This window comes from Lathyrus oleraceus, chromosome 7, assembly GCF_024323335.1.
Source record: "Lathyrus oleraceus cultivar Zhongwan6 chromosome 7, CAAS_Psat_ZW6_1.0, whole genome shotgun sequence".
Classification (NCBI taxonomy): domain Eukaryota; kingdom Viridiplantae; phylum Streptophyta; class Magnoliopsida; order Fabales; family Fabaceae; genus Lathyrus; species Lathyrus oleraceus.
Genome location: NC_066585.1, coordinates 92197734 through 92210252, shown reverse-complemented (window position 1 = coordinate 92210252; position 12519 = coordinate 92197734). Strand labels below are relative to the sequence as shown.

At 39.3% G+C, this 12519-nt stretch overlaps 2 protein-coding genes across 2 annotated transcripts; both read left to right on the top strand.

The window, feature by feature from the left end:
* The first annotated feature begins 2766 nt into the window (after positions 1 to 2766).
* Positions 2767 to 3471, top strand: LOC127102201 (uncharacterized). The gene has a single exon (XM_051039602.1). It carries the CDS (start codon positions 2767 to 2769, stop codon positions 3469 to 3471), a length of 705 nt encoding a protein of 234 aa, XP_050895559.1.
* Positions 3472 to 5486: 2015 nt separating this feature from the next.
* On the top strand, positions 5487 to 6272 carry LOC127102200 (uncharacterized). The gene has a single exon (XM_051039601.1). The coding sequence runs from the start codon at positions 5487 to 5489 to the stop codon at positions 6270 to 6272; it is 786 nt and encodes a 261-aa protein (XP_050895558.1).
* Positions 6273 to 12519: the final 6247 nt, after the last annotated feature.

Here is a 12519-nt window from a genome sequence, read left to right as displayed (position 1 = left end):
AGTTTGGGCACAAAACATGTCTAGGTCATCCTTTGAAAATTTTCACCAAAAGCAAGCCTCTTCAAACCCCTCTGTTTGCATGATGCAAGCCTCAAATGAAAAAACCTCCAACATCAAAATTGTATATCGTTTCAAGATGATCAATTTAGACTCAAAATTTTCATCATTTGGATTTTGCATGAAAAAGTTATAGGCATTTGAAGTTGGGCACTTTTTCAAATTCAATGACTTAGATCCAAGGTGACCTATAACGTTTTGTATTATCACATGTATTTCTTTTAGGATTATGAAATTTTGTCCAACATAAAATTTGAATTAGACATCTTAATATTTACAATTCATTTGGTATCACATTAAAATCATAAAAAATAAGGAAGTTAGGTCCTTGGGAAGTTGACCCAAAATTAGGGTTTCAGTCAAAATGACCTATAATGTTTTGAAATTAATGATGACTTTACAAGTTTCAAATGGATTTTCGATGAACATTAAAGTTGTTCATATGGTTATTAAGAACATGTTTTCTCTTGGGGTCATCTTAATTTGATAAACACGTCAAAAATTATATCTCAATGGTGCTCAGTTTAGTCAGATGACTTGACTGGTCAACTTTTCAAAGTCAAACTTCCAATCTTGATGAATGAATGATTGAGGATCCTCAAATAGGATCATATATGCATAAAATAATAAATGAAATAACTTCTCTTGATTAAATTTAATCATAGGTTGAGGTTGCTTCATGAGCAAGGCACAATCAAAACACAATTGAATTAGGGTTTCCTTGGGAAACAAACCTCAAGCCCCATTGGGTTATCTTGATCAAATTGGAAAATTGGGATACTTGGGAGACATATATGATGATTAAGAGCTTTGTGGACCATTGTCATGCTTTTTCTCATCTTCATCTAGCCATATCATTGAGCTTAGGAGCCTCCTAGGAGCATTGGAGCACATGATCACTTGAGCTTCAAAACAAAAAGAGTTAGTGACATATTTTTGTGCTTTTGGTTAGTAATCAAAATAAGGAAAGCAATAATGTATAATACAATCATGCTTGGTAGTCTCAAACCACTCACACAAGTCCCAACCATAGGGTTAAGGGGCCAAACATGCTATGATCCTTGAGGCAATGCACTGAGCAATGATATGATGTCATGAGGGATCTTAGGGCCAAAATTAGGGTCTTACAGCTACAACCTCAAACACTTAATTCCTTCTTTTTTGGCTAAACACCTTATAGTGGCGGTCTTACTAGTTCACGTATCAGTTAAAGCCTTTTCCCTCTATGGTACAAATCTCATTTTTCTTATGGATTCCAATACACTTCCACCTTTTGATTTCAAACAATACTTCTTCAGTCACTTATCATAAAACAATCAATTATGGAACTTCGGTCACTTCATTCCATTCATTTCCAAGATACACTCATATTATACCTTCACTCACTCCATGTGATATAACAGTTATCTTTGAGCCAATCACACTATCTCGTTGTGCTCCTTCTTGCATCACCTTGTGAACCAAGAGATGTTTGGGACTGTGCCCAAACATCTATTTCTTCGTCTTTTCGGCTTTACCCTATAATGGTGGTCCTACTAGCCCACGTATTGGTAACAACCACCTTACTCTTGGGTTCATCTTTTCACCCTTGTTGGAGTTCACAACACAGTTCTTTGGTTCAGATCATATTCCTATCACACTTCTTTCTATCTCCTGCCTCTAGTTCCTTGAACTACGAAGCTCTGAATTCCTCATTGCACTATGAGGATACGTAGGCATGAGGGCCCCAATCCTTACCGAGCACTTTATCTATTTCTTTTCCTTTCCCATTCTTTTGCGAGTAATCGTAGATATCACACCTATTCGAGCGAGAACGATCAAAATGGTTCCTATGGAGTACCATGGATGTTTGGGGTGCTAATACATTCCCCTTGCATAACTGATTTCCTTACCCAGCATATCTATTTCCCCCGGGTTTTATCAATGTTTTCCCTTCCCTTTGGGGATAAATAAAGTTTGATGGCGACTTTGTTGTATGTTCGAGCGTGCGATACATTCAGGTATATTTCCGCTAGCTTCAGATGGCGACTCTGCTGGGGATACTTCGCTACTTGGAGTACTTCCTAGTCACTAAAAGGAGTCGAGCCTAGTTCTGATTGCTTCTCCTTTAGTTTAGGTGCTTACCTTTATATATTTACTCGCTCTAATTATCATATTTACTTTATTGCTCTAGATATTGCTATGAGTATTATCTGTTATGTTGTTGTTAGGTTGGGATAGACTACATGAGAGGAAAGCTCTGTAACCGAGCTTAGTATACACATTCGATATACTTGTGGATAGTCGTGTACGCTTGTGTTTCGCGCGTTGGGTTGTCACAAGAACCACACCCAGACTAGATTCACTTGGAAGTACTTTTGTCCTGTGAGTATTCACTAAGGCAGGGTATTTCCATTTCGAGTCAATGACTCTGGGAGACCTTCTAGGGACCACCTGGGAGCATAGTCCACACCTGCGAGGGGGATATGGGGTTTTATTGCAGGAAGCAATAGACTCTACCTACCTTGATACTCATGTTGCGTCAAACTTCTGAACCTATAACAGATGGCATATACAGATTATTCAGAACGTATAAGAGTTTTGAATCTACGTGACTTGTATCATTCCATCATTACATTATCATTCATCATGACAATTTTTTTTTGCATATGCATTTCTTTTCCAGGAATCCAAGAGCCCAGTTTGTTGACTAAGCATTCGAGATAAAGCATGAATTTCGAGAGGAGAAGCATTCACAGTTACAAGTTTGTGGAGCCTCGATTGATTGTTTTGAGAGGATTGGGGGCACGTCTAGTTCTTGGAAACAGAGATGATTTTAAGACATTGTATGGCAACCTTTTAGGAATCCTGAACGCTGAAGTTAATACCACTATTGTGCACACTCTGGTGCAATTCTACGACCCTCCGTTGAGATGCTTTACATTCCAGGATTACAAGTTGGCACCCACATTGGAAGAGTATTCACACATTCTAGGTATTATGATCAAGAACCAGGTGCCTTATGTTCGCACTAAGGAACTCCCCAAATACCAAGTCCTTGTTGAAGCCCTCCACATAGGGAAGAAGGAAATGGAGCAGAACTTGAAACCTAAAGGTGGAATTCATGGCTTCACCTCAAAGTTTCTAGTAGACAAAGCCATTGCCTTCGCCGAGGTTGGGAGTTGGATGACCTTCAACGCCAGTCTAGCTCTACTAATCTATGGGATCGTATTATTTATGAACATGGAAGTTTTCGTGGATCTGGCTGCTATTCACATCTTTCTAACTCGGAACCATGTTCCCACTCTTCTTGCTGATACTTACTACTCCATCCATGTGAGGACCCATAAAAAGAAAGGAACCATCGTCTATTATACTCCTTTGTTGTATATATGGTTTATTTTGCATATATCCAACAAAGGTTCTTTCGTTTAAAACAAAGACAATTTGAAATGGTCTCAGCAGATCATGTCCTTGAACGCCGAAGACATCCCCTGGTATTCTCGAATCTACGATAGCGTCAAACTCATCCTCAACTGTGGTGATTTTCCTAATGTACCTCTTCTTGTTATAAAAGGGGGAATCAATTATAATCCGAGGTTGGCATTACGATAGTTGGGATGCCCCATGGTAAACAAGCCCAAACTCCAAAGTGTAGAAGGTTTTGTCTTGTATGAAGGGGTTGAAGATCCAGAATTAGTCAAGAAGATCGTCAAGGCTTGGGGAGAAATTTGTCCTTAAGGGAAAGAAGAAATGGGTAAGAATAATTGCATTGCTAAGGAAGCTTACACCAAATGGGTAAAAGACAGGGTTAATGAGATTTTACTGCCATTTTCGTCTGAACCATCCATGAGCATCAAGCCTCCTGAACCAGTAATCCATCAAACTTCTGAGGTTGATGAGCTGAAAAGAGTTATCAAGGCCCTAGAGAAAGAGAACGCCGATCTCAAGTCTAGACTTGGTAAGATCTCATTGGAGAAAGAAAATTTGAAGTTCAACTTGAACTAGAAAAGAGACAGGGTGCGTCAAGTAGATGACGAAGTGCAAACTGAGGTATTCAAAAGAATAAAGGTGGGTGATACACTCAAGGGAACGTATGCTATTTTGACATCAAAGAAGAAATAATTAGCTGAGACTCAATAATAGACTTGTAAAGTAGAGCTTAATTACATAGAACATACCAAGAAGCTCTGAGACCAGTTGGAAGCTTGCAAGGAAGGGCTGAAAGATGAGCAAAGTCGCACCAAGCAATTAGAGGTCACTCTTCGCCAGAATCAATATGAGCTAAACTAGAGACTCGAGGAGATCCGTAAGCTAAAAGATCAATCATGCAAGAACCTGGAAGACACCAACCTACTCGAACAAGAGAATGATCGTCTGAAGAAACACAATGGACATCTTGAAGAACTCCTCAAGAATCAGATAAAGATGTCTCCAGAAGATATGGAGAAGACAACTTTCATCACACCTTGGGGAACTTACTGCTACAAAGTAATGTCGTTCGGCCTGAAGAATGCAAGGGCAACATATCAGTGCGCCATGGTAACCCTCTTTCACGATATTATTCATGAAGAGATTGAGGTTTACGTAGATGACATGATTGCGAAATCCAGAACTGATCACTTGGTGAACCTGAAGAAATTGTTTGTTAGACTCCAAAAGTTTAAATTGCGCCTGAATCCAGCTAAGTGCACTTTTGGGGTCCGATCCGGTAAACTCTTGGGTTTCATAGTCAGTTAGAAGGGTATTGAGGTTGATCCCGACAAAGTTCGAGCCATCCAAGAAATTCCATCTCCCCTAACAGACAAAGAGGTCTAAGGTTTCCTTAGCCGACTCAATTACATCTCCAGATTCATATCACACTTAACGACTACCTATGAACCGATATTCAAACTGTTAAGAAAGAACCAATCGATTGTGTGGAATGACAATTGCCAAGCGGCATTGGACAAAATAAAAAAGTACTTGCAAGAACCACCAATCCTGATACCACCGGTTCTGGGTAGGCCTCTCATTATGTACCTCACGGTACTTGATGAATCTATGGGTTGCATTCTGGGCCAACATGATGAACAAGCAAGAAGGAACACGCTATTTACTATCTCAGCAAAAAAATCACCGAATGTGAGACCAAATACTCACTTTTGGAGAAGACTTATTATGCTTTAACTTGGGTTGCTCGATGCTTGAGACAATATATGATTTGTCATACCACTTTATTGATATCCAAAATGGATCTGATAAAGTATATCTTCGAAAATCCTGATGTTACCGGTAGAATTTCCCGGTGGCAAATATTGTTGATCGAGTATGATATTTTGTATGTGACCTAGAAAGCGATAAAAGGGAGTGTTCTCTCTGAATACCTTGCTCATCTACCTGTCGAAGGTTATCAGCCGTTGAGGTTTGACTTTCCAGACGAAGACATTATGTTTATCAGAGACTTCACTATGCCAGGCTTCGAGATAAGCCTCGAGGAAGGCCCTGAACCAGGATCGCGGTGGACGCTCGTGTTCGACGGTGCTTCTAATGCTCGAAGCCATGGCATAGGTGTTGTTATCTTATCTCCGACCGGTTTCCACCTTCCATTTACCGCTAGATTATGTTTTTACTACACCAACAACATGGCAGAATATGAAGCACGTATCTACGGTTTGGAGGCGGCGATCAACTTAAGGATCAAGATTCTGGAAGTATACGGATATTCAACTCTGGTAATAAGTCAAGTAAAAGGTGATTGGGAGACTCAGGATAGCCAGTTGATACCTTACAAGGAGCATATCAGGAAACTGGTACCCTACTTTGATGAAATATTTTTTCATCATATTCCTAAGGAAGAAAATCAGTTAGCAAATGCTCTAGCCACGTTGGCATCTATGTTTAAAGTCAAATGGAAGAATGAAGCACCAGCTATCCATATTGACCACTTGGATGAACCAGCACATTGTCTAGCAATCGAGGCTGATCATGATGATAAGCCCTGGTTCTATGACATAAATACATTCCTAGACAAACGAAAATATCCCGAGGGCATATCCATCACTAATAAGAAGGCTTTAAGAAGACTCTCTTCCAAGTTCTTCCTAAACGGTGATGTGTTATACAAGCGAAAATATGATTTTATACTGCTCAGATGCGTGGATAGACACGAAGCTAGTACGATCATAAAATCCATACATGAAGGCTGCAAGGGTGTACATGCAAAAGGTCCTACTATGGCCAAGAAGATCCTTTAGGCTGGGTATTACTGGACGACAATGGAGGTGGATTGTTATAACTTTGTTAAAAGATGTCACAAGTGTCAGATATATGGTGACAAGATCTTTGTGCCACCGCCTCCACTGAATGTTTTAACTTTTCCATGGCCTTTTTCTATGTGGGGTATTGATATGATTGGGATGATAGAGTCTAAAGCTTCCAACAGTCATCGACTCATCCTAGTCGCCATCGACTACTTCACGAAATGGGTCGAAGCTGCTTCGTATGCCAACGTCACTCGATAAATGGTTCCCGATTTATCAAAAAAAAGATAATCTGTCACTATGAGATACCTAGAAAAATCATCACTGATAATGCTGGTAATCTAAACAACAACATGATGAAGGAGTTATGCGAGGAATTTAAGATTGAGCACCACAACTCTTCGCCATACCGACCGAAGATGAACGACACTGTAGAAGCAACTAACAAGAACATCAAAAGGATCATCTAGAAAATGGTCAAGACATACAAGGACTGGCATGAGATGTTACCATTTGCTCTACACGGTTACAGAACCTCGGTTTGCACATCCACTGGGGCAACTCCATACTCGTTGGGATGAAGGTTGTCCTACCAATTGAAGTTGAGATCCCCTCACTCAGAGTCATCATAGAGGCCGACCTCGATGAAGTTGAATGGGTTCAATCACGGTATGACCAGCTGAATCTGATAGAAGAAAAGCGTTTGATGGCCGTTTGTCATGGTCAGTTGTACCAAAGACGTCTTAAACAAACTTTTGATAAGAAAGTTCTCCCTCGTAAGTACCACGCAGGGGAACTCATACTCAAAAGGTATTCTGCTATTCACTCAGACCCACGAGGTAAATTCACTCCCAACTATGAAGGGCCTTTCATCATCAAGAAGGCCTTCTCAGGTGGGGCACTAATCCTCACAACAATGGATGGGGAAGACTTGCCCTCGCCAGTGAATGCAAACATAGTCAAAAAATATTATGCCTAAAAAGAAATGACGAAAGCCCGCTAGGTTAATCTCCACAAGATTGATCTAGGCAAAAATGGCTATCCCGAGGGACCAAAAAATGAATTGTCCGTGCAAAAGTTAGGGAACAAATATAAAGCTCGCTAAGTCGAAAACCTGAAAGGGCGACTTAGGCAAAAAGGAGCATCCCGGTGGACGAAAAAAATGCAAATGTCCAGGAAAAAGTTAGGGATAAAGGCATTGACTATGATCCTCGATCCCATTACGCTACAAGCTAGATGTCAGATGGTCAAGGATCAACCCAATCATCAGCAATCGAAGCGAGGTCGCGAAATTCAGATTCTATAGTAAACTGAGGCCAATGTTGTAATCAATGAAAAAACATATATACAAAGATTTGTTTCCCATTCCCATTTCATTTATTTTCCAATTTTTGCAACACCTTCATCAAGGGTGTCTGCCCCTTGTACGCACTATATGTACAGTTTCATATCAATAAAATTCAGTTCATTCCATCAAATATTTTTCTCCTTTTGTGTTTCGTATGCAAAATAACTAATTTATCTTATCCACATAATGCCTTAAAATTTCGAAGAATAATAAAAGCTACACTAAAGGAAAACATTATGCATTACTGTAAAATCCCGATAAACTTGAAAGATGACTAGTAGCCTGAAAGTGTTTTGCTTGAACACTTGTGACGAACCTATTGATTTTTAAGCCCCAGTGTTCTCCATCAGATAGGGAAGCCCCAAACGGTAGTGTTGACACTCGAATTTCATAATATCCACCTTCCGATCTTCGATGACGAGTCAGGGTTATCATCATAATAAATAACCATATCACCCACAAATAATCCATATCTAACCAAACAAACTAACAAACATGCATGCGTGCATCACGGAAATAAAGCATACATCATTCAATAAGCATATCATGCTCTCTGCCATGACTTCCCCACAAAAAATAAAAAACCTATGTCAACAGTGTGACCACCTATTCAAGCAAATTTTTGGATACGTCGGTATTTAATCCTCTTCCACCTATAATACCTCAAAAGCATCCGCAATTCCTGTATTCGGGTCCAAGAAGATTAAATAGGGGCAACTGTTGTACCCCAAAATTTGCCTTCCCACCTTCTTATATTTCCATCTAACCATTTGACTAGGATTCAATTGCAGACATTAATAACTCATGCATAAGCATCATTCGTTACCATGGATTCCAAGGGCCTGGCCTGTGGGGCTAGAGTTTGTTTGTGCAATAACTAGAAATGCTTGGTTTGGACTTGCGTCGAGGCTTAGAGGCCTCCAAAACCTTAATCTCCTAAGGATGGGGATCATGGAGTTTTGGCTTTGTTTGAGAAGTATCTTGATTGATTCGAAGACCTGGGTTGAAAATTATGCTTCACGAAACCTTAAATAAGAAAGATGTGTCCTAATGGGTCCCATGGCTCGGCTTTTCATCTAGTGATGCTGGAAACCCTAATCTCATGTGATCTTTCACTCAGTGTGTTTCACTCAGCCTTCCGTGCTTGGTTCATTCATTTTGTCTCCGTGATTGTGGTTCCATCATTGGTGCTTGACTCTATTAGTCATAACCCAAGTCCTTGGTCTCATAACTTCCATTAATCATGATCATAGAAACCCAAAATTCAATCCATTTCAAGTGACATATTCATGTAATTTCATGCAATTGGCCAATTTCTTTCATTTTTATCCTTAAAATATCCATTACATACAAAAAATGCAAGGAAATGTCACAATACATTGTAAAAAACTCATTTTTGGAAGTTTCAACTTTGTGAGTCGACTCATGACTCAAAGCAAAACCTTCGGGTCCAAACAGGTCGACTCACAAGTCAACTCAATTCTGGGAAACTTGAGGGAGTTGACTCATTCACTCCTCACGTCGACTCATTCCCCTTTTTTTCTTGAACATTGTCCCTTCGGGTCTGAATAGGCCGACCCCCAAGTCGACTCAATTCTGGAAAGCCTGGATGAGTCGACTCATCCACCCTTTTCGTCGACTAATGTCCCATTTTTCTTTGAACCATTTCGCCGCGAGTCCGAACAGGTCGACTCCCAGGTCGACTCAACCCTGGAATAAACTCTGTTTGAGTCGACTCATCCCTTGTCTGAGTCGACTTATAGCTTGTTTTACATGAATTTTTGCACTGTTGTGAGAATTGAACCTTTGGATTGAAACATGAATTCCCATCATCAAAGATAGTCCAGGCTTGCAATTCAAGACAAATACACACTTGCATAAACACCATGAAAAAAAACCATGAGTCAGCTGAAGCGTCCTACAAAACCTCATTCATGTCGCGATAGGTCTCGGTACAAGCACTCGAAGAAACTTCAAATGAAGCTTCAACCAAGCACATTGTGAATACAATAAATCTGAAGCAAACAAGTGCAACAAAATTCACAAACAACTATCAGTTGGCAATGCATAGCAAAATAAAGGAATAGCAGAACCCATAGCAGAGTTTGACTCACAGAAGGTTCATAACATCACACTTGAATTGTCATTTACCTACAGCTGCAAGTCATCCACATCAGAGCCAAATAATTAACAGGTCATAAATAAAACTTCAAAGCCAAATCCACTTAAGGTCAACCTTCTATAATCAGTCATCATTGGAATCACTCAAACCAACCAACCAACCAATTAACTTATTAACTAATCCAACCAACTAACTTCCAACTCAGTGAGTTAACCAATTAAACTAACTGAGTTCACTCCAACTAACTCCGGACCTCACCTAACTAACTCCAAACCTGAGTTCCAAGCCACAATAATCCTAAGCCTAATCACTATAGATCTACATCTTCACCATAACTTTGAGGACCTTGGCAATCATCACCTTCAACCTTCTACATTCATTCTCTCTAAATCCTCCCCCTCTCACACTCAAAGCTCAATTTCTTAAATTCCATTGAAGCTTCACATTGAACCATCAAGAAGAGTGAACTCAACCTCATCACAATACATAATTTTTGAAGAAGAAGAATTGGAAAACAGGGAAATCAGAAGGAAGTAAAGGCAATACCATACCTGTTTATACAAGTGATTTTCCGTCTTCATCTTCTTCGATCAACACTCGTCGGAGCAAGTCTCAGCTTCGGAGGTAGGTCCATTTTCCATCATTTCATTGCATTTTGGTTGCTATGTTGAACCTTGCACCATGTTGTTGTAAACCCATATCATGAGGAAACTCGAATCTTGTTCATGGAGGTGTATTTTAGATCTGATTTTTGGGGGGTTCTTGAGGATTTGGTTTCAGTTATGGATTTAGGGCAGAAATTAGAGAATTTAGATATTGGATTCGTGTTCAGGATATGGAGACGAAGGTGAAGGTGGATCCACTATCCATTTCTGGTGGCCATCGCCGCCAGAAGTGATTTTCGGCGCGGTGGCTCCCGGCGAGATTATGCGAGGAATTGGCCATAGTTAGAACTTGCAACTTCAAATTTTGTTGGATTACTTATGTTTGGGCTTACCCTCTCACTCCAATTTCCCTACTGCACCCCCTGGCCAAAAGAAGAACATGTTCAGCATTAGGCTTTGGCAATTGAAGCCCATGTATTTGGACCCTATCTTTCCCTCTTTTTCCAACACACACACAAACCAGGCCTGCACCCCATCTATTATGCAAAGGCCCATTATCTTTTCTTTGTTCTTTGTTTGTTATTTAATTTTGTTAATTATATTAATTTTGATTGGTAGAATTTAGGTTAATTATACCAATTAAGAGTTAATTAGAATTCCCAAATATTAGAAATTTTTGTTTGGTTTGTTAAAACCCTTGTTAGGATTGAATAAGAATTTTTTAGGGATATTAACATTTTTAGAAATTGGAAGGTTTTAGCACCTAATAGCATTTTTAGCAATAGAGTCGTTTAGAATTTAATCGAGCTTAACTAGAATTTTCATAATTAGAATCCTCGATTCAATAACCATAAAATTGTCAAAAGACCACTTTACCCTTTAGGGGTAATTTTGGACATTTTTTCCTATAATCACATGATCCTTTAGGATTAGAATTTTGCATAGAACTTCAATCAATTCTTAATAATAACATGATCCCTTAGGAATCTTAACATAGACTTTTTAATCAAGATTTTTGACTAAACCATGACATGACCCCTTAGGATAGTCTAATTCAATTCTAACCATTAGATTAGGTGCTAACCTAGTTTCTCCAATCAAACCTTAACCCTCTGATTAAGTTGATCAAGAGCAATTTTGATCAATTAAATACTTTGAACTTGTATAATCCCACAGTCTAATAAAACGACCAAAAAACCCTTGGTCACTTAATAAGACTTCTTTTTCTCTAAGTTGTGGAACTCAAAGCCTCAAGTCAGATTATCGATCAAGGCATCCTCAGTCATACCAAGTAGTGGATAATACAAGCAATCAAAGGTGGCAAACTACAAAAGCTTGTTAAATCAAATTTAGGATTGTGTGGCATGAGTCTTAAGTAATAGAGAAGGAGTGGGATTGGAGAATCCTACCCCCATTTTGGATATCTTTGGGTATGGAACGAATGATCCATCGCTCATCGTATTCACCTTTATTCATAGACTTTAGCACAATCCTAATCACACGATTGACGAGCCTTTCTCACTACGAAGCAATACAGCAAAGCAAGGACTACATCAACAACTTATCAATCATGAATCGAGTTGTACGATACGATCCTTAAGCAATAGAGAAGGAGTGGGACTGGAGAATTCCTACCCCCATTATGAGTATCTTTGGGTATGGGATGAATGACCCAACGCTCATCGTATTCACCTTTATTCATAAACTTTAGTGCGATTTGAATCGAACAATTGATAAGGTCTTCATCAACACAAGAAACAACAACAAAGATTCTTCTCTCTCCACTTGAAAGTTAAGATGAGAATTACATGCCACGAGCCTTAAGTGGTAAAGAAGGAATGAGACCGGAACTTTCCTACACTCATTCTGGATATCTTTGGGTGCAAGACGTTTGACTCGTTGCTTATCGTATCCACCTTTACTCATAGACTTTAGAGGGATTCTTATCAAATGACTATCAAGTCTATTCCACTCTTTCCATTCTCCATTCTAATCATTTCAATTCAATCATTCTATAATATCTTTTGGCCTCTTTAATCACCTTGTTTTCAACCCTAATAGGCTAAACTACGAAAGCTCTGATTTCCTTATTGCACTATAAGGATACGTAGGCAGGAGAATCCAGATTCTTCGCAAGCTATCTTATTTATCAATCTACCTTATCTA